A 27,178-nucleotide genomic window follows, 5' to 3' on the forward strand; every position below is an offset into this window, starting at 1 on the left:
ATGCAGTGACGCTCCTGGTGTCGTCCTCTTGGCCGTCCTCACTCTGCAACACAACAAGCACGATGAACAATTAGCAACAACTTAGACTGACTGTGTGAACTGTTAGGAACTACTTCCTAATACTGAGTTTCACCCTCCATTTTTCACAACCTCATGTCTCAGTGGAATACACCGTGTTTTTTGGGAGGTGGTTCGTCAACTTAACCAGTAAGTGATGAGAATAGACACCGAAATCATCCATGTGTTCCCAGTAGATCTTTGGCTCCGGTGCTCCATGCTAACACTGTAGCATTAGCATACGCTGTGTTGAGTGATAGTAGGCGACTAGCATTATCTCAGAAGTGAGAAAATGAAAACCTGTAGCACATCTAAAGCTAAATGGTAAGTAATCTTTAATGATATGGGTTAAGTCTGTCAGTTTTGTGTAAGGGATGCAAGGGATAATGAGCAGCAAGTTATTATTGGAACAATAAACCCAGACAGGATCAATCAAGACCCCAAGGTAAAGCGAGGTCACCTGCTCACCTGAGACAGTTCTAAAAAAAAATAAACCTGGCTACATCAGCTACATTGAGTTAATGATATTTCATTTTTTTAATTTATGAATCTACACACCATATAATAAAAATCACCACCAACTATTCCTAAAAGGTCAGTCTTCTTACTTTGGATAATGCTAGTCGCCTGCCATCACTCTACATAGTGTATGCTAACATGTTAGCATGGAGCACCGAAGTGAATGTTCTACCACGGGACAAATGGATGATTTTAGTGTCCATGGTCTAAATTGACCAAGAGGCCAATCTCCCAAAAAAGTAGAAGTAAAGGTGTATTCCTTTAAAAATCCTTCTTTAACCCCTCCTCTCCCCTTCGCCTGCCGTTCATCTCCTCTTCATGGCAGAAATGGAATTGATAGGTGAAATCAATATGAAATATTGCCATCTTTCACCTGGATTAACCTGCTCAGTCTGTCACTGAGAGATGAAGTATAATATTTTGTACATCCAGTGTGTATGGGAGAACTCGGGACATGCAATGTTTTGTGTCCCAACAGCGGTATAATTATCTTTAGTTGTAATTTAGCACAAAACCCCCCTTGTTGTGTAATTGTTTGCACTGCTAGTCATTATATAAGATTCCTGAAGACTGAGAGTGAACCTCCCTGAAGGAGTGCTAAGGGGTAATATATAATGAATCCATTAAAACCCTAAAAAGACTGTTGCAATTCTCAAAGGCTCGCTAAAACACACTTCAGAGGACTTGGGGAAGATGAGGCTGCTTTCATCTCTCAACCTGACATCTTTATTTACTGTCTATTGTCAGTCTGGCAGATTGCAAAGGTCTTCTCTCAACTTGTTAATGAGGAGCGCTCGATTGTCTGATTTATTCTTTCATTTTCTCCACCGGATACATGAATAAATCCTTTTCATGTTTCCTTTTTCAGTCATTGTCTCCCTGATTCTTTCGTTTCAAGTCCTCTCCGATTCGCAATTAGCATTTTGTGTGATTTCTCTCAACAATAGAAAACAAAGCACAGCGGCCTACACATTAGCTTCTGTCAGGGGGTGGCTCTCGGCAAGGAATTTGGGGATTTTGAAACGGCCAGCTAGTCTCATGTCTCTATTTCCCCCCAGATGTTGCTCATTGTAGTGATGAAGAGAAAGTCTTGAGAGGAGTGGAGGTCCAATAGTTTTGGAGTTTGTAATCATGCTCTGGGTCAAAGAGTAATAAAATAAAATCCTCAACGTCTCTGTTAAAGGAGAATACCGGTGTCATTTAGAGTTGAACAAATTTAGCTCTGTCTACGTTTAGTTTACATTTCCCCGATCATTTTGTAATGCATTCTGTATGTAATTCAATTTTTTGATTTGAAAACACAAACTTCACAGTGTCAAACCTAGCTTGAAATTAGCCGCCGCTGTCCCGGCTAACAAAGACGCCCTAAATAAAAACACATGGATGTGACAGTAAAGTTTTAGAGGTGACATGTTTATTAATTAACATTATTTCCTGGAGGAGACTTCCATTTCTTCCTGTGGGTGTCAGGGGTCTCAATGGAATCAGGAGAAAACAGAAAGTTTGGCTTCATGTTTCCTGTGATGGATTCTCTCACTCTGTGGAAGTTTGTTTTTCGTACTGGACAAGAATGAATGGCAGCAAATGGCTTCTTCTGAAGGAGGAAAATCATATCTGTAACTATGCTGACTGTGTGCAGAAACAGAGAGGAAGCTGGACCGCTGCTACTGACTGAAAAAAAACACTGGTATTATTGTTTAACCTCCTACTATGTGGGTGGTGTTTATTGCATCGGGACAATTCAGATGGTATCAGGTGAGCTTTCAATCACAGAAAAGTTGCCTAAATTGATTTTCTAATTCCTTCCTGTGCTTGTCCAAACTTCCTGGCACACGCTGCATGCTCCTCTGTGGCAAACCGCTCCCATCCGGTGAAAACAAACGCTAAGACTCATGTGCAAATCCTGTTCGACGCAGGTCCGCTCCCTCCTCCCTGGTCTTCTCATCCCGACACAGCGAGACAGCTCCGCGGTGGAAACTCCTGGTGTTATGATGGACACTTACTCACTGTGTGAAATAGACGGACAAGCACCGCTTTGTTGGTGAAGAGGGAACATGAATCCCAGGGGAGGAAGGGGGGGGAGGGAGGGAGGGAGGGAGGGAGGGACGGGGTTCGCCTCTGTTTCCCTCATTAGTAATCTAAGAACAGACGCATTCATGGAGATGCTTTGCTAAAATGATTACGCCTCATTCCAGAGGTGAATAAAAGGTAAGCAAAGATAGAAATAAGGGAAAACAAAAGTGGTTTTGTGCATTTGCGTGAATATGTTTGAAATGATAATTGCGTACATGCACAGTACATGAAAATGGGTTGGTTACTGTTGCTTGTATTGTTGGCAATCTAGGAATTAAAGATCAATTTGCCATTGCATTCACTGTAAATCGCTCTGGATTAGAGTGTCAGCTTAATGCCTTGAATGTAAATGTAAAAATAGTACAGTTGTGGTCAAACCAGAATAAAAAAATATTTGGACAGACTATTTCAGACAGTAATTGTCATTTTAGGTTATTAAAATATCAGGAAAATGTCTACTTTTATAGAATAACAACCCCTTTAGGTGGAATACCCCTTTAGTGAAGTTTTCAGGGCGACAGGTTATCACGGCGCGTTCAAACGCCTCTGAAGGCGGAGAGAAATGATCCACAATACAGTGGAATGTGGATCTCGCCCACTCGGGGTGACCTCTCCCCTCTCGTCCCGTCCGCCACCTCGCCGTCCCGGACCCTTTCACAGGAGAAGGCAACAAGATAATAAAATCAACTTATTCCGTGTTGAGGAGACATGAATGGGCTCCTGCGGCCCGGGGAACAAAGTGGCCGTCCCTTAGCATAACAAAAGCCTTTCCCAGCCACTTCCACTCCTCTATCTATTCATCCTGTCAAAACACGGCCGGTTGGCTTTTCCTTCTCTTTTCTCATCTGTCTCTCCTCCCTCGCCTCCAAACACAATGAGCCCCCCCCCCCCCCCCTCCACATCCAACCCCCCCCCCCCCCTCCCTCTCCTTCAGATCCACTGACAGCTACGGAGGCGGGAGGAAAGCGTCCAACCTCTCATCGCCATTCAGGAGCGGCCCTTTTGTATGGCAATCGCCCGTCCTAATTGGTCGCGTTTACAAGCCACTCCGTCAAACTGGCAAGCAGAGAAATTCTACATTGTGGGCGAGCGGTTATAAGAGATGAGACTGAAAGGGGAAAGTCTGCGGAGTCGCCGGTGTAAAGGCTAGTTAGAAGAAGGAGGAGATGCACGATTAAAGGAACAGAGAGAATAGGCTGCGCTGAATGACACCAACTTTGTCCGCTGACATTTTCATTTTGGTTGAATTAACCTTTTAAAGTCGCCCCCTTGAAAGCTCAAATGTCTATTGTTATTTTTTTTTATTCTCAATCACTATTGTTAGCCTCGCGCATAATCAAAAGAGGAGATAACATCAAGTCAAAAAAAAAAAAAAAAAATCCTTGTAATCGTTCATCTTTGCCACTTCCTTTTGGAAAAAAAAAAGGAAAGAGAGAAATAGTGCTTTAATAGACTAAATAATCCTGGGTCCCCTAAGTTTTTGTTTTATCAGGAGCCTGCAAAGACAAGCTCTTGATCATCCAATCAATTTGATAAGCCGTCTTATCTGTCACGGCGCTCTCAGCTCTTTTGATTAGGGTTATTAGCAACATTAATGAGAAAAAAAGGCAATTCTGAAGATTAAAGTAAAGGATGTTGTACCAGTTAGTGTCTTTTCTGAAAATCTTCGAGTCTTTAGTCTCTTGCCTCAATTGTCTGAGGCATTTACATAGGGAACACCTCTAGCAATAAATGATTTATTATTACAATGAGGCAGAAGCCCATGAGGGCAGGACTTCCCCTTTAATTACTCTTCTCAAATCAAATGGCAGCCTGCAGTTATGACTCAGTGAGTCTGTCTGAAAATTAAATGTTCCTAAACAGTCTAGTGAGACGGATAGAAATGTATTAAAGACGGCTGATGAAGTCTGCTTCACTGAGGCATGACTAAGCTATATTACTTAAAAGGACATTTGACTCCTTAATCCCATCCCAGCATATGGATTTGGTTGAAAGTGATGAAGCTGGCATTTCAGTTTCATTTTTTTTTTATTTTTTTTTTTATTATTGTTGAATTTTGTTGGAGTGGGGGCTGAATATCACACTACCTATTAAGGGTTAGCAAGAGGAGCTATAATCTAAAATATAAACACTGTATATATGAAGTGAAACTGACACCTACTCTTAAAAAAAAATGATTGCTGGCATGAAAGTAAAGCACATTATTGAACTATTAAAGTTCAGTTCATCTTCAGACCTTTGCTTATAAAAAAGTTATGCTTTTGTAGATGGTAGAATCATCTGCATTTTTGAAATATAGATTGATGAATTTCAGGTAGATAGTTGTTTTTTCCAAAATATACACAGTGTTTTGGAATGGAACTTGGATTAAAGTCCATTATTCACATTCTCTAAAATAATGACGATTCAGTCTTAAGTCAACCAAGGACTGAAGTTACCGACTGCTTTGTAAGAGTCGGTGTCACTTTTTTCAAAACTCATTTTGAAACAAAACAAAATTGCACCCTTTTTCAAATTACAAATGCAATCATCAAGGCTCGTCAGCAAAACCACCCAAAATCACCGAAACCTTTCAGAGGAGGAATGACGCTAATGGGCCTTGTGGTAACTAATGAAAAATCTTGCACACATTAACATATTAATTGAGATTTTCCGACAATCGTGTTTCGCCAATGGATGCATTCAAATCAGGCTTTCAGTCGGTGGAGAAATTTAATGAGAGCGGAGAAAGATAACGGCTTTGTCAGTATGTGCACTTAGTCGCCGGCTTTTTGGAGAAAAAGCACTTATCTCACCCCGGGAACCCCTGGCTTATGTAATCTGCCCTTTCATTCAGAGTCGCTGCCGTATGATTGTTTGAGAAATGAAAAAGCCATTTTGGAGCGGGCGGCGGCTGTGAAAGGAACCGCCTGTTCTGTACCGTGCCCCGCGTTGTCAAAGCCCCCGGGGGTCACCGGAGGTCAAGGGAATTATGATTACGCTACAGCCTCACCGCTCATTCGTCAGGTTCCATATTCCCCCGAGTGACCCCTCGATAAAGCGCTCCTTTTCGGCTGATAATGAAACTCGATAGCTCTGCGGAGGAACATGAATGTTTTGTTAAGAGGGGAGTATCGGTGTTGTTCGGTTCAGGAGGTTCATCTTGACAAGATGGGGGTCTTTTTTTGTGCGGGAGCTTCACTGATTCCTCAAAGCTTTCTTCGGCCGCGGCTGGGCTTAGCACAAATGTAGCTTAAAATATTTTTCTACCTATTGGGATTGAGTCACGCACTGCTGAGCGGGAGATTGGATGGAAACGACAGGGCATTTTTTGAGATAACAGCTCAACTTGCCCTTGTCTGAATGTGACATGAACATAGTTGTTTACTGAGATCAACAATGCTGGACTTCCAAGGTTACACAGAGACTCTCTGAACAATCTCAAACATCAAACTATCACATACCGCTTATGGGTAATTCTATAATTTAGTTTTATGAAAACCTTTAGAAAATGCGTCATATTTGAGCAAATACCGTAGACGAGAAACGTAAACGTGATTTACAACACTTCATCATCACTAAATAACTCCTGGAAGATATTGAACATCACAGATTGATGGTATCTAACAGTGTGAAAGTATTTCCGAATGTAACCGGTCCACTCACCCTCCTGGAGGCCAGAGAGATGGAGTCGCTCTTCAGAGACAGGAGGTCGGAGCAGGCCATGTCGCCCCCCTCGCTGGAGCTGGGACTGGGAACTGTGGGTAGGGAGGCTGCTGCTGGGATCTCCAGGTCTGCAGGCCGGTTCGCTCTCTGAGCCTCCGCTGGTCCTGCTGGAGCCAACGCTGGTCGCCGAGACTGGGAGACACACATGGGAAAACCATAAGAACACATCTCACTGTTATTGGACAAAAGACTCATACCTGCAAAAAACATGAGCTTTTCAGGATTGAAGGAAATAATGCTTTTTTACTTATTTCTGCTGCTTGTGTTTTTGGCAATATGATGATATTTCATTTCCCTGTTGTCATGAAACTGACTCTACTAGATACTAGTAAACTTTCAATTCAAGAACTGGTGATAGCTATGGTACTCACCATTATATCCTGTATGATAAAGTGGGTTGGTCTTCTCTGGCAGAGAGGTGTAATAAACATTTGTATTTGCTTAAATTTGGAAAGTCAGCCTTTTATTTTAGTGCCCCAAATTCTTGGAATGATCTTCAACACACGCTAAAAATCAATAGTCTACTAACCTATGGACAATTTAAAACCATGATCACAAACCTCCCTGCCTCAATGTGTAACTATTTTAACTGATTTTCTTTATTCTCATCTATGTTTTGTCCTATTTATTTTTAACTTTTACCTTGTCTGTAACTCAACATCACTGTAAATGAGGGCAACCTCAATGGTTCTTCGAGTTTAAATAAAGATTTGAATGAATGAATGAAAGTAAGAGAAAAAAAAACCCTCAGTGTTCATGCACCAGTACTGATATGCATAACACACATATTTTATCCAATTCTTTTTCACTAAAACAAAACAATGTCATCTCATAAGGTTTCTGTCACATCGGGACACACTTATGCTGTACAGTGCACACGTCTTTTTTAAAATTTAACAATTATTTTAAAGGCTTTTGTGCTTTGTTAGACTGTATGCAGTGGAGAGTGACAGGAGAGACTGGAGAGAGAGGGGAGGAGATGACACGGACCTGATGTCAGAAATGCTTTCGTTCACTGAACCACCAGTACAGGTTCCTGCTTTGCTTTTCTCTGTATACAAACATATCTGTATGCACATATCTGTACACACACATAGTTATATACACACATATCTGTATCTGTATACAGATATCCCGAGGATGTTTTCTAATTCCATTCAGCCTAATTCAATTCACTGTCACATCGCTGTGCTTCTATCACACTGGCAGTACAATGGCAGTGATGTAAATATGAGACGAAGCAACGTGAATATGAGCAAACCCTCCTTACCTATGCGTATTGTTAGACTTGAATGAGTGCAATACCCTAGGAATAGTCATAACACAAACAATACAAACCTTCACAGTGTGCACTCTGCACGATAGAAACCACTAGTTATCAATTCCAATCTGCGCCCGTGTCTCTCAAACAGCTTCGAGGTGCCGCTGAATTAGCATATGAGAGAGTGTTTACAACTCAACAAAATGTCCGTCTGCCTCCCTGAAAGTAGCGTTCATCTTCACGGTGGTAACAAAATGAATTGGCTGCCTGGGCCTGTTGAGTACAATTAGGCCCCAGTTGGCAACAGACATCAGCAGCGGCAGTTTAACATCTCATAGAGCCTGATTGTCCTTTAACTGTTTAGGACGGGCGTCCCAAGAGAGCTAATTATACCTCTCCAGTCACTATTGTCCCCATCACACACACACACACACGCCTGCATGCACGCACACACACACACACACACATATACAGGCAGGCACACTAGCTCACACACACACACACACACACACACTGCAAAAGGCCTGATAAAGCACGTCACACCTATCATTTTGAATTCAACTAATTATTTCAAGTGCTACGGTGCTTTTATTGTAAATAATAATGACACTACTTTGCACTTCAAAAAAGGTTCCTGCTTGGCTATTAATTCAGATTTAATCATCACATGAGGTTATGAAGGAGGCCGCAGGTTTACAGTGTTTTTACTTGTACAGCAGTGATGCCCAGCCGCCTCTACTGCGCCTCAGTGGAGTCACGAGGGCCTCCGAAAATACAGAGGAGCCCAGAGACAGTGAGGTAGGTGAGGCTGTGTGTCTACCGGGAGTCTTTGTTCTTTATTTTAAATGGAAACGTTGCTCTGTTAATGTGTTCCCCACTGTGCAACCTGGGCATCTTTAGTGCTCAGAGCACCGAGCGCTAGTAGTTAAAAATATTTACCAAAAGAGTGCCGCACTTCAAGGAGGTTTTCCATGAACAATTAGCATCAACATTTGAGTCAGAATCCACATTTTCACCAACACTGTCACAGAGCAGTAGAGCTGCTGACAGGCGGTGACAAAAGTTACAACTCTGTACCTTTTTTTCTGAGAGTGAAGTATCTGTTTAGCTGTTTTGCTAGCTAGCAGTTACTGGACACATGGGCTAATGGTTCACGCTTCATGTGGAAACGGATGTGACGGAGAGCATTCAGCCAAAATGACGTAATTGCAGCCCAAATTATGTGATTACAGCCAAAATTATGTGATTGTGGCCAAATGATTGGCCGCCACCGCCTGAAATTTGAAACAACATGAAAGGTGCTGCTTACGTAAACGTACGGTGGCCGAGACGTGTCCAACGAACTGCATCCAAAACGCTTTTCAAATTCGAAAAACACAATGTGATTTTTGCATTTGTGTTTTCCGTTAATGCGCTTGTGTTTTTCGAATCTGCAAAGCGTTTTGGATATGCAGTTCGTTCGACACGTCTCGGCCACCGTACATTTACGTAAGCAGCACCTTCTCGGCCTGTATAAACGTGCCTATATGTCCAGGATTGGCTAAATGAAGAGGAGCTGGAACTAACCCACGCGGATTCCAGTGGGTCTTTCTCTTGTTGGGCGGTGTGGAGAGCTGAATTTTCCAACAGCACCACTAAAGTACCAGAGCTTTCAGCCACGTGGTCGTCATGAAAAATGCGTGAAGTATGAATGCAGAGGTTAAGTGGATATGGCACGTCTGTGTTCATATGGAGCTTGTGTGTGTCTGTCCACACAGAAAACAATAACCAGCCATTCGGGACAAATTCGGGACAAAATAAATTCATGCTAACATTCTAATTGTTATCTGTAGATTAAGGGAGTGGCCAGACAGCAATGGATGAAATAGTTTGTATATGGATTTGTAATCTAGAGTGTGATCTAGAGTCTTAAATCAACCGAGTGTGATCTAGAGTAAAAACTGTAAAAGGGGAGTGACAATGGTAGTGCGCTCGCCTTCAGCAAGCACTAATTCTGCTTTTTTATTTTCTACCAAGCTACATCTAAAAGGTTTGCAAATGACCTAGACCTGCACTGAGGGAGTCATTATAAAGTAATGAGTGTAGTCTATGTCTCTTTGTGTATGTTGTTGTATGTTTTGAGACCACAGTGGGAAATTAGTCTTTAACTTTGTGTGTACCATGTCAGTTTTTAACATGCAATTTAAAATTCATCAGTCATCTAACAAACAAAAAACTGGACAGCAACAGCAAAACACACCACTCTCTTGCCCGGTGTTTGTGTTTCAATTAATATCACTCCATTGACGGGAACAGTGAAGTAATAAGGATCAGTAAGAGTACATCTAAAAGCATGTATGTTTGATGTACAGTGTTTAATGAGCAAGCTCTCAAAACTACATCCTGATCCCTGTTGTATTCTATAGCGATACGTATGGCAAATTATCTGCCTGGGATCCTCTTGAGGTTTATTTGGAAGAGGCTGATTGTCATTAGAAGAGGAAAAGATCTCAGCATAACATGACATGGAGCGGACTTTAATTGGTGCTGGTGACTGTCACAATGTGTACCATCAAAGTGCCCTGCTACCTAAATGCCATATACATGCCATTAGCAAGCACACAGAAATGAAGAGCCATGTGGCAGGGAGAAGTGTGAGCAGCATGATGTGGAAAAGAAAGCTTGAAGGGCGACTGAAACAATTAAGTCAACTCAGTTGAGAGCCTACAGCGTGTCACCAACCAGGAAGAATGAAAGAACAAATATGACTTTACCTTGTATTTAAAACGCCTTTGTAATGGCAGATTTGAAGCAAGACATGTTTGAGGCTATGATAATAACGGTATCTATGTTCCTGTTTATTATGGTCTTGATCTGGAAATGAGGGGCCACTGTCTGTGAGTTTACGGCAAGCAACAAGGGACAAACGAAAACAAAAGAAAACAACATATTTGAAGTTGCTCACAAAGTTAGATTTTCTGCATTGTGAAAAATGAACAGTTCACAAACCCATTGCATCCAATGTCAGACCTCCATCTTTTCCATCTGGTATTAGTTTGTGGAACTGAGCTCCCCCAGCAAATCAAAAACTATCCAAAGCCGTTTAAAAAGGAAGTGACAACAACAGAACTAATTGAGAAGTCACCAATATTAAGATGATTTAGCTAGTGCCACTAGCTAACATAATCCTTTGACTGTGTTTTTGTTTTGTGTTGTGTGTACATTTTGTGTTATTTTGTCTCTTGGTTAAGTGCTAAAGGTGATCGTGCTTTTGCTGACTGCCGAAGAGGCAGTGTAGGCTGAAGCCTCCCCGTGGCTGACTAGCAGCTAAGTGGCTAGCGCAATTTTCATTGACTGCAAAGTCGTACAGTATGTCTTCTGCAACTAAACAAAGCAACAAATGATGTTGAGATTCACCTCTCGATGCATTACGTAGCATAAGCTTTTAGGCAATTTGTAATTTCTTGTGTTTGTTGTTATTTTAGGCCGTAGAAACTTGTAATGATGGAGAACTACAACATAGAATGTACCAACTGCTGATAACTGTTGGGAACAACTAGCTACCGTAGCTTGTTCGCTTTGCACGAGATGGAATTTTCCAACTATTTAAAAGCCTGCTGGGTAATGTAGTTCGGTAACTAATTTTGTCGTTCATGTAAATAATATTATTTTGATTTTTGTGAAATTAAGCCAAAGAAGATATGTGTTGATGTTTACTACAACATATTTCAAAATCAAAGTCATATGCTTTTTAGATTGCTTATATGAAAGAGGGGAAAATCAACCCTAGGGTTGACGGAAATTACATCAACTTCGGCTCCCTATAGGACGTCATTTTGAGCTGCTTCAGAAGCCTGAACTCAAGAGTAAAAGAGCCACGGAGTCATGTGTCCATGTGTCAGTGTTAATTTATTATGTTTTTTTTTTTTATTTTAAAGCCGGCCTTCAAACCAAATTTCCCTTACAGGACAGTCAAGATTTGAGTTGAATTGATTTGAATGCATTACTGCTCACCGACTGTATGATATTCAGTTGCATATGGCGAGCATGACGACCTATCCAATAATCTGGTGGATTTTGCATTTTGTTATGGCTACAGCAGGCATGGCAGATATGTGACGCTATAACAGCAGCATGGTGAAGGCTAATAATAGCAGGGGATCGAGGGTTAACCGTGATAAGGTGGTGAATGGACCCCCACTCTCTCTGCCTGGATTGGCATCTCCCCATTTCCCATGCAGCGGAGTGCGTATCCCCCAGTGAACACTCAGGCCTGTAAATTGTTTATCAGACACTAATGCAGTAGCCTAATCCTATTTGCATTCATATTAGTTCCCCCGTATCGCGATCTGAGGGAATTACTTATTTGAATTCTTCTGAGGGGTAAATAACTTTATGCATGATATCGGTATCTTCATAATTCAGATCAGTAAAGTCAATTTGGTTTAAGTGCTCCTCCGCCGCGTGCCAGAGAGGTTCTGAGGAAACTTATTTGGAGGCGGTTCGGATCAGTGAGCATGTACACACGAGGGCGGGTAATGGAATCTATCACAGAAACGCTGTAAGAGAGTTGAAATTCTCACGTTTGCCCCCTCCGCGGCTCCCAGCGTGGCTCCAGCCTCGCAGATTTAAAAATACAGTGATGGGTTGAAGGGCTTTGTGCCAGTGTGCGTATGCCCACTTAAGAGGAGTTCCTTCACTCATTTGCACATAAATGTGTTTTCCTTTCACTTTCGATGCCGTTTTTATTCGATAATAATGCTTTTACTGTATTCTGTATTCTGCATTCTGCATGCTGAAGAAAATCTATTCAAATTCAACCAAGGATGTTCATATGACAGTAGGTTTCATATTTTATTGGAAACAGTGATAGAGCCACACTGGATGTTGTTGTTGTTATCAAAATTATGGGCTTTTATATATATATATATATATATATTTATTTTTTATTTTTTTCACACAGATTTAGCAGTAAACAAATTGTGATTTATGCTGCTAGTAAGAGGAACTGCTATGATTATGGTCTAAATTGATTTTGAATTGTTGCAATTGCTGTGCTATTAACAATGACTTGGTGAAAGCAAAACTGTCAGAAACATCAAGAATTAAAAAGCAGGACATTTGAGAAAAAAGCACCAGCATGATCATTTCTTATCTTTCTGGGGAAGCGTTACCATTGAACACACATTGCTCTGGAAATGAGAATATTTAAAATAGTTCACAATGAACAAATACATTATTGAAAACATTCAGCACATCTCAAATCAATGATGTGACATGCGGAAACAAGGCATGAATGCATAATTACAACTCTAAACCGACAAACCCAGGTAAAATATGAAAATAAAAAATAATAATTTCATCTGGAAAAGGGTTTTGATGAAACAGAAAAAAATAGCAGATTGATGAAAAAAAAAGCTGTCAGGAAAGCTGGGCTTTGAACTTGATCAGAGACATCGTTTAAACAAAGAACAAAGCCGGCAAATACAGAGAAGAAAGGGCTACCTGTGAGTCGTGAAAACAAAGGGGTTGAGGAAGAGAAGACATTTGGCATTGCGAGCGTTAGAGTGGAGTGGAGCAGTTGAAGCCCATGAATATAGATGAGAGGGTGATGTGCATATTATTTCCCATCAGGCACTGTCTCTTTACTCACCTCCTCTGCCTGAGTGATTACCAGCGCTGGGACGCTGCCACCTGACTCCCCAGCTTCATCCTCGCAGGCTGCGGCAGTCGTCAGGTCCCGGTCCGGGTTGGAACCGGTTTCGCGAACTGACGACGCCTCGCGGTCTTCTCCCTGACGCTTGGCTCGGTCCTGATCCTGAAGCGAGGCTCGGTCCTGATCCTGAGGTGAGGCTCGGTGCACGCGGTGGGGGGAATCACGCTTTACAGTCAAATCATCGTGTGAGCTTGGCGGCTGAACCTGCTCTTTGGTAGTGAAATAACTGGGGATGTTGTGTGAACTGTCGCAGCGCGGCTCGAGAAGTTGTGGATCTTGGTCTGCAGTCGACTTGTCCTGGTCTTCAACTAGACCCAGAGCAGCTCTTTGACCCCAGTCCTGTTGCTGGGCAGAGTCTCGGTCCTGACACTGTTCATCTTGTAACTGGACCGAAACAGGAAGAGAAAGGTGATGGTCGACCTGGGACAGATGTTGAGTTTTGTCTTTATCTGAAGCTAAACCTTGGTCAGAACCATCTTGGGTTTCTGTTAGACCCTGATCTACACCCTGTGCTTCCTGTTGGTCCTGAGGTGTGTGATCTTTGGCTTCCACTCCGACTTGAACCTCATGTTCTGGAGGACCGTTCAGTCTGCCATGCTTTTGACCTTGAACTGAGTTTAGGCTACACACACTGTCTTGGTCTTGAATGTGATCCTGGTCTAGACTGGACCATTCAGTGTGCTGCTCTGCTTCCTTGTGTGAATCATGAGGACTATGCTGGTCCTGAAGTGGATCTAAGTGACTTGTACTAAGGTGTTTTGCTTCGCCCAGGAAAAGATCATCTGGTCTTCCAAGATGCGATTGATTCTGAAGACTAGCCTGATCCTGATCAAGACATTCAGGGTTCTGGTGCTGTTGGGAAGGAGAATGAAGACCATCTTGACCCTGGAGCTCGTTGTTGTGTTTGGGAGAGTCGGTCTTCCTGTCTGAGGCCTCCTGGTCCAGAGGAGACTCTTGGGAAATCTCCGCCATCGTACTCAGTGCTGCCTGTCAGTGGAGACAAAATGGAGAGTTTTGTTCTGAAATGAGATTTCCACCATTTGAAAAAAACCACAAAAACCAACGTGTTCTCATACAACGTTTGCATATCTTACACCAAATTATGCATCCTTGATTCGTACGTACACATGGCCAGCTGCGTAACCTATCACTGTGGGAAAATAACTTTAAGCTAATGCATTCAAGTGGTGTCGGATTTACGGTCTGAACAAGTTTCTGACCAGGAACTGCCACACCTTATTATGTCGGATGATCAAGTCGAAGAAATCGGGATTGTAGCTGCAGCACCAATTGGCCGAGTTGTGACGTAATCGCTCTTTCCAACATGGCTGAACAGAGCAGAGTCGTACATGAACATAAGAAATCTCAGACAATAAAGCCGAAAATTAAAAAATTGAAAATTAAATTGAAAATTAAGTACACATTTAAATGATGTGGATATTCCTGGATAACTATAGTGCTGCGGCATTCAATTTCCTGTGGCATTTACATTCATAATCCCCTGAAATATCTGAAGATCACTTGCTAGTTATGCTATAGCTAGCTCGTTTGCTAACGTTAGCCTAGAAAGCTGGCAGTGTGTGTAAACAGCTGAGGAAATGTTCTCCAATTTTACGACCATAAAGCAGTTGTGACGTATTCCCGACTTGGAGAAAAGTACGAATCGACATCACTTGAATGCAGGTTTAGGGTTAGGGTTAGGCAACTTAAACAATGCAGTTATGGTTAGGGTTTAGGGTTAGGGTTTAGGGTTGTGGTTAGGGTTACCCTTACTTTCCACGGCGCTATTTCAATACCAAACTACTTCCTGTTTCAGTAACATGAGCTCCGCCTCCTGTTTCACTAAATTCATAGAATATCATATCACGAAATTAGGCCGCAGTACTTTTCACAATTAGAACTATGAGTTTGATGAGATCACCCAAAATTACAACAAACTGTGTCACCAAGGACAGCAGGTAACTTAATTCTTTGAGGAAACAATACTGCTTTCACAGACTAGAAACATTTTAAATATATTGAATGATGAACTTCTTTTTCCCCAAAATGAATGTGTAGTGTTTTCAAAATTAACGCTGCCATTATTACTGGCTATATCTCTAAAATACCATGTTACAGTAGAATATCCCTGTTTTCTTTTGTTTAGATTTATAACCTCTTTATATTCATGATGTCATGTTTCCCCTCAGAGGAGAATAGATAATATTCAGTGATTTGTAATAGTGTGAATAAACAATCAATAACTTTGTATAAATTGTGTCACTTTGATGGTTGGTTATAAAAGTAAAATGAAGCTTAGTGTCTACTGTAAATTTCATTTTTTCTTCCCTGTCATCTGAACCCATTAGCCGCACAGTGAAGTCTCTTCACTTCCAAACAAAACGCTGCAACATCTCTAACACTTAATACAGAAATCCCATGGGTGGTAATTATGTTTGAGCACAGATAACAAGGACTACATTTCATACTTGGGTAATAACTATTAAAAAGAGTATTTTCCAATTAATTAAACACACTGTCTTTAAGTAACCTCTGGACATTTGCCCTGCGGGCTAAGCTAATTTATGAGGTATTGGGGGAAAACAAACGAGCGCTCCTTTCATGTGAAAATCTTCACAAAAGAGCAAGTACCATGGAGAATATGGGGGAACTGCACTGCATATTTCCCTGAATATTCAACTTTGTACATGCAAATTGTTAACATAACTTTTTGATATGATAAAACCACACCACAGTGTCACTCCATGGGCATGCCTACTGGGGGTCTTGACTCGGCACTGATGAAAGAGTCATCTGAGCTTTCCAAACCATTACTTCATCCTGCAGAAGGCTCACGCAATATTTAGCAGCAGACTGGGAGAGAAGCCTCTCAAGTATCGTTACCAGCTCACTAGAATAAGAGGTGCGTTCACCTCGCCCACAGTGGAGCGCTTTAATGAAAGATGCTTAAAAAAGCGTGAAAATGCCATCCCTAATCTGCTCGACCCATCTGTACAGGAGCAGCTTAAAAACTGCCTGAGCTTCGGCGGCGCTCTGCTCATCACCTGCACCATTTCACCCCGCCGCCGTCAGTGCAGTCATGCTCATGATGTGCTTAGAGAGACTCCTTAAGGAGAATGTTTTCACATTACTCAGGCTTCATTATGCCAAATCAATATTCGTTTAGCATCTCAGGTTATAGACTTCACCTCTGATCAAGGCGCTCTCCTCTGAGCTGCACACGCTGCTCTGGGAAATTGTATCATTAAAAAGGGAATATTACTCCGAACCTTTTTCCCAGGCAGAAACTGACAGCTGCATTGGTTTTTATTGGTTAAAAAATAAAGTTATAGGAAAAATAGCCCTGCTAATTGATTGGAATTAAAGGATGGAATACACTTACACCTAAATTTACACTCACAACAAAATTGTCAGTGTTGAGAGTGTTAAAAATCAACACTTTGCCAGTGTTTCTATCAGTCCACACCCATCAGAGTTATTTTAACACTTTAGATAGTTTTGAGCAGCCACCCCAGAGCCATATCAGCTCTGTGACTGGACTAACAACACTGCAATCAACACTTGTTAGCTTCAAATAACTGTCACTGAAAAATCAGCACTTATTAACACTGGAAAATTTACCTGGAACTACCTGGCTGCCTGCATCAAAAGAGCAACTGCTGAAAGAATCCTGAATGCCGAAACCCTCAAATGTGGATCTTGAAAGTTATAAAAGCCCTTATGACCTTTTTTTATCCTGTCTATATTTCCATCCTCTCTCAAACAAATACCAAATGAAATAAACCAAATAAAAATCAGACATAAAAGTTTGAATGAAAGCCTTCCTGTGCAGTGAGCAGAAGGACTGTAATTAACACTGGATAATTAGTTAATACAGTTTAATTGTGTTTTAACTGACTTAGAGAAAAAAGAACTCCGCTAATTGAGACAAGCAGGACAGACAGGCTGGACTGCTACTTTAAATAGCCACTGGACAATTTAGTAATCGGGATCAACAACAATTAATCAACGAAGCTCTGAACAGCAGCCTGCGACCTGAAGGCCCGGTCCCACGCTTACCTGGAAATCCCTGCCACACAGCCTCGTCCTGCAAAATGAGTCGGTGCGGGTTTCATCCAGGGAGGAGACAGCGGCGTGACATCATCATAAAGAGACACACACAAAAAAAAATGGATTTCAGCTGTTGTCAGTGTTGGAGACTGACCGCAACGCCACTTTCACTCTCCCACCGGGAGGGACGTCTGCCTTCAGCAACCCCGGCCTTCTAATTATAGGAGCCTACAAATGAGATTAGCTGTGGGTGTGTGTGTGTCCGGCTGCAGAAACATGCTGGGCTTACAGCAGCAGAGGCTGCATGGATCAACCTAACTGCACACACAACACACCTCATATTTTAGTATCAGTTTATGAATTATTTGTCACCCAACTGATGAATGCTGATAAGGAAAAGGCTGTAGCAAAAAAAAACAACACAAAAAAAACACACAAGCAGGTTTCCAGTGTGAGAGGATTTATCCCATTAGACCTACAACTTCCCTAAGCTGCTTTCAGGGCTTCACACTGCTCACACTACTACAGATCCCTGGATATTATCTGCTGATCCGCTCAGTGAAATATGACAGCATGGATGTAAACATATTAGTTAGTTAGTTAGTTAGTTAGTTTGTTTGTTTGTTTGTTTGTTTGTTTGTTTGTTTGTCAGTTAGTTAGTTAGTTAGTTAGTTAGTTAGTTAGTTTGTTTGTTTGTCAGTTAGTTAGTTAGTTAGTTAGTTCATTAGTTGGTTGGTTAGAAACTTTATTGTCCATAATGTGGAAAATTGTCTTTTTGTAAACAGTCAACATGTTAACAAAAAGACATAGAAACATAAGAAGACATACAAAACACAAAAGGAACGTATAATATAATCATAAAATGCCATGCTAGGTTACAATGTGAGGAGATTCTGGATAAAGTGCAATGTGCAAGAAGTACAGTGCAGATTATGCCATGAAGTATTATGTGCAAATTTTGCTTGTTTTACGAAAAGAAAACAGCCTGGAGTATTAAAACACATTATATTTGATGCTATATGATCGATTGATTGATTAGTTTACTAAAGAAGTGTTACATGACTTCCAACTCTTATCACATTAACAAAATATCCTGCCTTCTTTCCCCATGCTTTACAATATATAAACTATATTCTTTCCAAAACATAGCTTCAGTTTTTCATAATCATCTTCTAGCCAAAAGAAATTCAAAGAAACAGAAGTAATTTTGCTGTATAACACATTTCTTAGATCATCATATACATATAGGCTATAGTATATATATATATGTATATTCATTTTGAGAAGAGCAGCATCACCTGAAGTTTATTATTCAAAATTTCTTCACTTCTAGAGGATCCAGTGTTGTCGTTTAGCCAGCCAGTTATCTGCTGTCCTTTAACAAGAAATACCAAAACTTGATTTATCATGTGCTGTCAATCACTTCCAATGGTTGATGTCTCATTTTGAACAGAACTCTTCAGTTTCAGAGCTGGATGCTGTTTTTCCAGCTCTTCCACGCTGCATACTGATAGTGTTAAAGCTCTTCTAGAAAACCCTCGGGGCTTTCAGGTATAACAGCTTCATAATGAGCAATTAAAAGCTTCTCTATAGTCTATATTAATCAATAGGATAAACTAAATGATCCTGACACTGATACATACACCTGCCAACACCTGAGTCACAAGCAGCCGCCTGTGTGTGTGTGTGTGTGTGTGTGTGAGAGAGAGAAAGAGAAATAGAAAGAGAAAGAAGAGGTGTGTGTGCGTGTGAGAGAGGGATAGAGTGTGGGAGTGTGAGAAGCTGTGTGTGTGCATGTGTGTGTGTGTGAGAGAGAGAGAGTGCATGCAAGAGAGAAGGGGAGAGAACGAGAAAGAGTGTGTTTTATGTGTGTGAGTGGGAGAGTGTGTGTGTGTGTGTGTGTGTGTGTGTGTGTGTGTGTGTGTTCTGCGCTTGTGTTTATGGGGTGGAGCTGACAGTCCTACAGTGAGTTGTCATTCTCTCTCTCTCTCTCTCTCTCTCTCTCTCTCTCCTCTGCTCTGCCTCTCTCTCTCTCTCTCCTCAGTCTGTCTCAGTCTGGGACTCGACCAGTTCAGCAGGCGGAGGAAACTTCAGGCTCAGAGGAAACAGTAGAAACAGTAGAAAACACAAACTAAACTCGGAGCTCCGCCACCTGCGATGCGGCTCCGCTTCTGCGTCCGCTGTTTCGGGGGAAAAGCGCGCTTTCGTTTTCAGATGTGATTTCATCCGTGCGTAATTTTGTTGGTCCGTGCGCGTCTGCTGACCGTCATGGCTTATCCTCAGGGTTTCCTCTTCCAGCCGTCCGTCTCTCTGGCGCTGCACTCCTGCCCGTCCTTCAGCTCCGGGGTGATTTTAGGACCGCGGACGGAGGAGCTCGGCCGCTCCTCTTCGGGCTCAGCCTTCGCTCCGTACCCGGGATCAGCGACCTCTCCCGGCTTCAACTCTCACCTCCCGTACGGCGGGGAGCCGAGGGCCGCGGCGACGCTCAACTCTTTTATGGTGAGTGTCCGAAAACTATAGAAAACACGAATATTGAAGTGGAGTTACTGGGAATTCTAGTCTATATAATAACACAAAGTACCAGCATCTGCGTACTGGCACCCAGCGCGTAAAAGACAAGTGTCTCCAGTTATTGCCAAGTGCAATTGGATGTTGCTCTAAAAGTTGATGTCCGTCAGTTCGGTATGGTGACATGTGATGCTCGCCAAACCTCAGCCTGAGTCCAAATTTGATCTTGCAGTTTTAATCATTATATTAAAGAGCAAAGATCAAGGAAAAATCACCAGAAATGTTTTTGAAAAAATACAAAAAGGAGCATCAGGGCTCTGAGATGATAGTTTGAGAGTTTGGTGGCCTGCATTTAATAATTTACCACATTGACCAAATAATTAGATCGAGTCAGTTAACAGTAATTGCTCCACTTAGTCACCAGAAGTTTAGTTGATAAAAGCGGGTTAGGAAGTTTTGCAGGGACTTTGCCATAGCGAAGTGTTTAGACAATTGACGCCACAAATTCTGGAAAAAGTGTGAACTTTAGTGCGTAAAAACAAGAGCCTCCCGATTGCTTTAGGGCGCAGCATGTAACCGTTTACAATATAGCATAACAATATAGCCTAATTCAAATCAGTAGTCTTTTGTTTTTGTCCTTTATAAACAATCTTGTCATATTTATGCAGTTTTTATATTTTTTTTATTTTTACATTTCTTTACATATCTCCATTTTTATATGATTTTTACGCAAAAAATAATCCCATTCTCCACGGGGATCCGTCAAGTTTCACCAAATCTGATATAATGTTCATTTTTTGTAACCGTTAACCTGTCAAGGAAATCCCAGTTACACCGTTTTATTGCACAGATCTGAAAACAGATTAAAAAAAAATATATATATAGGCTATTCAATAACTACACGAAACAATTTAAAAGCACAAATCATTAACGTATGCAAACGTATTTCTAAACAGAAGAATCCAGGTTTCGTTAATTCTGTTTGTATGTAAAAAAAAAAATAAATAAAAAAAAAGTGTAATAAACTACATGTTAGACTTGTCATAATCTGGTTATTAAGAGTTTTATACTGATAGATGCAAATTCTGACGCAAATACCACCTAATTTCCAGTGTAATGTATAGAGGAGTCTTCAAATTAACGTTTTTTCTATTCAACCGTTATTTAACTGGCTTAGTCCCATTACGATTAAGAGTCTCCTTTTCAAGGGAGACCTGCCAAGAAAGCAGCATCACCAAAACGTTAAAGCTGCAGTCAGATAACATACCGACATGTAGCCTATAAAGTCAAAACACAGAACTGGATACAATGAAAATCAGAATCACATAAAAGAAAGAGCAAGGGAAAACAATGTCAGCTATAAAATCAAAAATACAAAATCACACTAAAGAGAGAAGGAAAGTAACGATTTCTATAGAAGCACTGCAGGAGGTTTATATTCCGCAGCCACATAACAGTTATTTGACTTTCCAGAGTCCTGGGTACGACCCGTCCTCGGGCATCACCGGCTCCCTGGACTACCACCCGTTCGGCGCCCTGGGGCCCTATCCCTACGGAGACCCCACCTACAGGAAGAACGCCACCAGGGACGCCACGGCCACGCTGAAGGCCTGGCTCAACGAGCACCGCAAGAACCCCTACCCCACCAAGGGGGAGAAGATCATGCTGGCCATCATCACCAAGATGACGCTCACCCAGGTGTCCACCTGGTTCGCCAACGCCCGCAGGAGGCTGAAGAAGGAGAACAAGATGACCTGGACGCCCCGCAACAGGAGCGAGGACGAGGAGGAGGAGGACAACATCGACCTGGAGAGGAACGACGAGGAGGAGGAGCCGATGAAGCCCAGCGGAGAGACGGAGGCAAAGAGCGAGTCCGGTGAGTCTAAAAAGTCTGCAGAATTATTCACAGAATGGTTTTGGTTTGGTGGCAGTCGTCACTTTCAGTAGCAGCAGTGTGTGTGTGTGTGTGTGTGTAAGTGTGTGTGTGTGTGTGTGTGTGTGTGTGTGTGTTTGTGTGTAAGTGTGTGCCTTTGACCTTAATGTGTTCTTAATCTCCTCTTGACCTGATCTGTTCCGTTGCGTCTAGCTGGGCAGCATCCAGCCTCAGTGGGAAACCCTTGTGGGATAATATACAGAGACGACACCGGCAGCGGCACCGACTCGGACCGAGGCTTAACCGATCCGGATTTTAAAGACCCCGGGGACAGGAGGATGCCCCACCTCCCGGGCCCCAACACCGCGGGGGTCACACCTCCTCAAAACACTCCGCTCGGGACGCACAGAGGCTCGGAGCCGGAGCGCGCGGCGAGCCCGGCGCCCAAAGACTCCAACGGCACCGTCCAGGCGCAAAACCCGGCCCCCAAACCCAAACTCTGGTCCCTCGCTGAGATCGCGACCTCGTCGGACAAATGCAAAGGATCTAGTGACTCTTCTCTGAGCGCGGGGGCGGGGCAGATCCCAGCCCACCCGGCGCCCACGCCCCGGACCCAGTTCCCCCACAGCGCGGCCCTGTCCAGACACCTGTACTACACCTCGCCCTTCATCCCCGGCTACTCTAACTACGGCACTTTGGGCCCGCTGCACGGCGGCCCCGGCTCCAACCTGGCCTCCGCCACGCATTTAAACGGATTACATCAGACTATGCTGCAGAGAGCCGAGGCCATCGCCAGGGACTGTAAGCTACGGAGCCAGAGCCAGCTAGACATCTGCAAAGATCTAACACACCACGAACTGAAGAAAGGCATGACGAATGTGTAGATCGCTGTGGGACGCTGGAGCGGAAACGGACGTTTATTTATTGGGACCGTACAGTGTTTGTGGGACGCCCCGGATATAAAAAGAAAACTATTAAAAAGGACAAAGCCCCAGCAGAGGCCACAGACTATTATTTAGTATCACAAATATTCAATTTTAGACTGCATTTTTCTATGTTGATAAAGATGTGATCTTTGTAGTGCGTTTCTGCACAGAACATGAAGTACTCATTAAAAGCTAGTTTTATGAATATGGAACTGACCACCTTCCATTTTTAATGACTTTTGGAAGTGATTGCTTTGCATTCATTTGTATCATAAGGAGTAAATGGCCTTGCATGAATCATGATTTTTTATTTTCATCAGATTATTTTATTTTAGAGCTACATTTTTTTTTATTAGGATCCCATCTAAACCAACAATTCAGCTGCAAGTGATTTCCTTTTCAAAAATATATATATATCTAATGCATTCCTCACATGCAAGATTAATTTCTAACAACAAAAAAGTAATTTCCCACCTTTAGCTCTAACAGAAAAGCTAATTTCCAGGCCAAGCAGGAACACAAGCCAAAGAGCAGCAGCAGGCCCACAAGGCCTTTAACATCCTCCTGCCATCGAGCAGATGAATCGAACAAAACGTTGCCTTTTCCGTCATTCCCCCCTCATATAATTTAAAGCAGTACAGTGCAGAAGAGTAAATAGCCTAAGCTATCTATTTAGCGCCAACAGCTGCTCTGACAAACGGAGGATAGGCCGTAAGCTGTTCAATTTCATCACAACACGGGCCGATATATTTCCTCACAGAAAACCTTCCCAGGCTCTCTTGGAAAATATCAACAGTTAAGAGGCTTACATTTTCTTGGGGCATCTTTGAGGAATTAATTGTGTAAATTTCAGATCTAGTCGGTTCTCTTTTGAAGCCGGGGGATTTGCCCTGATCCTGTATTTTTGCAGAGCCGACAGCAACAAACATGGGAAATGTGTAAGAAAAGCCTATCAGTCTAAGCTGTGTGCACACTCTACAATAACTTGGGAGTGGAAGTGTAATCTCTCTCGCTATATTGAAAGTGAGTCCGTGTTTGGTGTGCAGCGGTTTGTGAGACGGAGACAGAACAGAGAAAACTCTTCGTCCGTGAGGAGAAAACCAGCAGAACGACTTCCTCTCTGACTGTTTTTGTTGTAAATTACATCAACATTTTCATTTTCAAGTATTTTCTGCAGAGTATTCATGTAGATCTATCAGTCAGTGTGGTAATCAGAGGACTGTAGCATCAATAGTTGCTGATGAATTATGAGCATTTCTACAGCTTGTGCTCTGCATCAAAGTATTACGGTGCATCTGATTCCTATGTCTAAATCAGGACTTCGACTACTTATTGATTAGGTATTGATTAGACATTGATTAGATGTGTTTCCAGTGTTAAAAATCAACACTATTAACACTGGAAAAATTGCTGTGTACATGACTTTTAGGCTGATTTTTACGATCAGACTGAATCCACGCTCCACAGCAAATTTTCCCCTGTTAATAAATGTGTGAAAAAGTGTTAAATTGACTCTGATGGGTGTGGATTTATATAAAAACTGGCATGGTGTTGATTTTTAACGCTCAGACTTAAATTAACACTGACGATTTTGCTGTGTGTGTGTGTGTGTGTGAGGAAATCTCACAAGGCCGAGCCAGCTGGCCACCTAGAATGCAGTATAAAATATTGATTAGCAATGGGAAAAAAGAGATGTGTGTTTATGTGTGTGTGTGTGCGTGCATTCATGGTGCCTGTGCGTCCGTGTGTGAGTGTGTGTGTGTGTGTGTGTGTATGTGTGCGCACGTGTGATGGGAGACAGCTATCAATAATTCATGAGCTAAAACAACAGAGTAACACTGACAATGATTGGGGGAAACACAAGGTATTGATCAGTTTAAATAAACCTCACCACTCTGAAGGCCGAGGGAGGAGGAGGAGGAGGAGGAGGATGATGATGATGATGATGATGATAACCGCAGTCAAAGAAGACGATACGGTCAAGAACTCTATCTGGTTCAGTGATAAAACACTGCGGTCGTGTGACAGATCACAGCAGCAGGAGTTCAGGTCGAGGTTCAGGGGGTCGAGCAAGGCACCAACTGATGAGGTTGGGGGTTTGATTCCCACTGGGTCCATATATTTTTCAGTTAAAATTATTTTTTGTTGATAAGTGTTGATTGGATTGTTGTTAGTCCACTTATAGAGCTGATATGGCTCTGGGGCGACTGTTCAAAACCAGCAAAAACATTAAATTAACTCTATCGGGTGTGGATCTATATAAACAATAGCACAGTGATTTTAGATTTTTACACTCAAAGGCTAAATGAACACTGATGATGTGTGTTTTGGTGTATGTATGCACTCATAGTACTGTAAGGTGCTGTGGATGATATTTATGTAGTGCATGTGTGTTTGCCAAGCACAAACAAGAGAGGAGAGTGAATATTCATCTCTGTTTAAAGTTCAGACCATGGTGCAGCAATACACTGATGATGTCCCAGGACGGCACTGTGAGCAGTCTGCCAGGGTTCAACTGACATGAGTTTTTGAAGGTCAATACGATTTTGAAGTCGCACATAAATATATATAATATCGCCAATATTTTGTGCTGATATTCAATGTTTTTAAATTTTACCATTTTCATGCCAAGAAAGCCTCTGAAACAGCATTCAGAACATCATGGGACACTAAAACTCTCCACTGAAATCCAGACTGATGAAATTATTTTAGTGTCATCAGCTCTTTAATAAGGCAGAGTGACGCACCACACCTATTCAGCAGTAGAGGCAACTGTGTGATACATTACTGACTTTAAATGAAGAATTAATTCACAAAACACACAACTGAACAATTAAATTAATAAATAAAAGTACGCACAAATAAAATTTAATGTCAGGTTTTCTAGACTGTTTTTCTGTAGCTGTGGAGGAACCTCCATCAAATCTCAACATGACTGGTTGATATTTAATAAAAGGCCAATATATCAGCAAACTCTACTCTAATAATCTAATATACCTGCCTTGAATTAAAAAGTAGAGATCTCTTTTCCTAGAATATACTGTAAAGTTTGGAGGGACTGATATTGAAGACAAATTATTTTATTAAACAGCGTAAATGAGACCAGTTTAGGGATGGTTATTATTCTTGATTCTTCTGTGACACTGTGGATTTTTACATTCAAACACAAAAGAAATCCCATTCATATCAGTCTTTTGAATTGGATTTGTTGTTTTGGCTGTTATGTCTTTGTGTAATATGAGTGTAATATGTTTCTCTGTAATGTTGCTACCTAAGGAAAAGCTTCGTAATTTACAAAGCTATATATCTAAGATGTGATCTTTATGGTTTTTCTTGGTAGCATTTAAATATGAAACACTGTGCTTCAAAAAAGAAGACCGCCGCCTTTTGAGGAGAGTGATACCTACTGTTACAAAATGAAGGATATCACAAAACTGAAACAAATACATTTTTTAACACTAGACTAAGCCGGGGTCAATTGGCTGTTTTGAATTTTATAAACAAAAAAATCTCAGCTTTCAGAATGTCTCTCTATGACTTTTCCTAGATCCAATTTCCATACTCATCAAGGAAATAGTAGTTCTAATCATATTTACTCCCTTAAATTGACGGATTATTTGTCTTCTCTTAGACCCCTAAAATCCACTGACATTTCTAGTGTTAAAGGACAAGTTAGACCGGATCCTCTATATTCTAAAAATACTAATAGCTGAACTTCAAAGTGAACAGAGCAGTTTGGATCTGAACTCTTCACGTTCAGAGCGAGCACAGATAAAGAAATCTTTTAGCTCTGATAAAGAAACACACCGAACAAACACATGTCACCGTACCAAATGTTCCCTCCCAGCCTGCACACACTTCCTGAGCCTCCCGCTGCATGTTACTGTAACTTCACACCGTACTCGCTCCAGTCTGCAGCTCCCCCCTCGGTGCAGCCCCGCTTCCTGTAAGCCTTTTGCTTCCAGCTGCGTGTTTACACCAAGCTAAATGCTGTCAGACAATGTCGAGCATGTTCCCGAGCCAGCGAGGAGCCCGGCCGCGGGCTAGCTAACCCCGAGGACTGGCAGATGTCGCGTTCTGATGCCACTCAACCCTCCCGCCACGCGGCTCCCGTGCCCTCTCCTCTCGCTTCACCCCGGGATCAGGCACAACAGCTGGGCTCACAGGCGGACCACCGGGCCGCTCCCTGTGGCTGCAGGTAATGTGCTGTCCCTCAAAACGCCCCGCGCTCCCCAGCGACACGCGCTCCGCCGCCGCCGGGACCGCTGCTCCGGCTTGTTTTCCTCTCTCCGCTGTCTGACCCTTTGTTCTGTTGTCAAACCCTGAAGTGGTAAACAACAAAATCACAAGTGTTATTGGGGCTATGTGAAGCGTTTTAGCATCAATAAATTATTGCCACGTTAATTTTGAGACATTAGTGTAGAGACATTACCGTAAACAAATAAGATCATCACTGAGAAGATCGTCACCCTCTAAAGCAGTGGTTCTCAACATGGGGTCCGGAGACCACC

At 42.2% G+C, this 27,178-nt stretch overlaps 1 protein-coding gene across 1 annotated transcript; it reads left to right on the forward strand.

The window, feature by feature from the left end:
• Window positions 1-19,628: 19,628 nt before the first annotated feature.
• On the forward strand, window positions 19,629-22,625 carry LOC139660759 (Iroquois homeobox protein 5a-like). Its single transcript, XM_071538984.1, has 3 exons — window positions 19,629-19,859; window positions 21,342-21,744; window positions 21,955-22,625. Exons 1-3 carry the CDS (start codon window positions 19,629-19,631, stop codon window positions 22,623-22,625), a joined length of 1,305 nt encoding a protein of 434 aa, XP_071395085.1.
• The last annotated feature ends 4,553 nt before the right edge of the window (window positions 22,626-27,178 follow it).

The sequence above is a fragment of the Centroberyx affinis genome, unplaced genomic scaffold, assembly GCF_046629955.1.
Source record: "Centroberyx affinis isolate AG114_WGS23_722 - 3 ecotype Tasmania unplaced genomic scaffold, CSIRO-AGI_Caff_v1 ptg000200l_1, whole genome shotgun sequence".
NCBI lineage: Eukaryota > Metazoa > Chordata > Actinopteri > Beryciformes > Berycidae > Centroberyx > Centroberyx affinis.

Bases quoted from the DNA above. Each gene is read 5' to 3' on its own strand.
- LOC139660759 (XM_071538984.1), top strand. From the start codon at position 19,629: ATGGCTTATCCTCAGGGTTTCCTCTTCCAGCCGTCCGTCTCTCTGGCG. The intron at 19,860-21,341 runs GTGAGTGTCCGA...TTGACTTTCCAG, and splicing joins CGACGCTCAACTCTTTTATG to AGTCCTGGGTACGACCCGTC. The intron at 21,745-21,954 runs GTGAGTCTAAAA...CGTTGCGTCTAG, and splicing joins GGAGGCAAAGAGCGAGTCCG to CTGGGCAGCATCCAGCCTCA.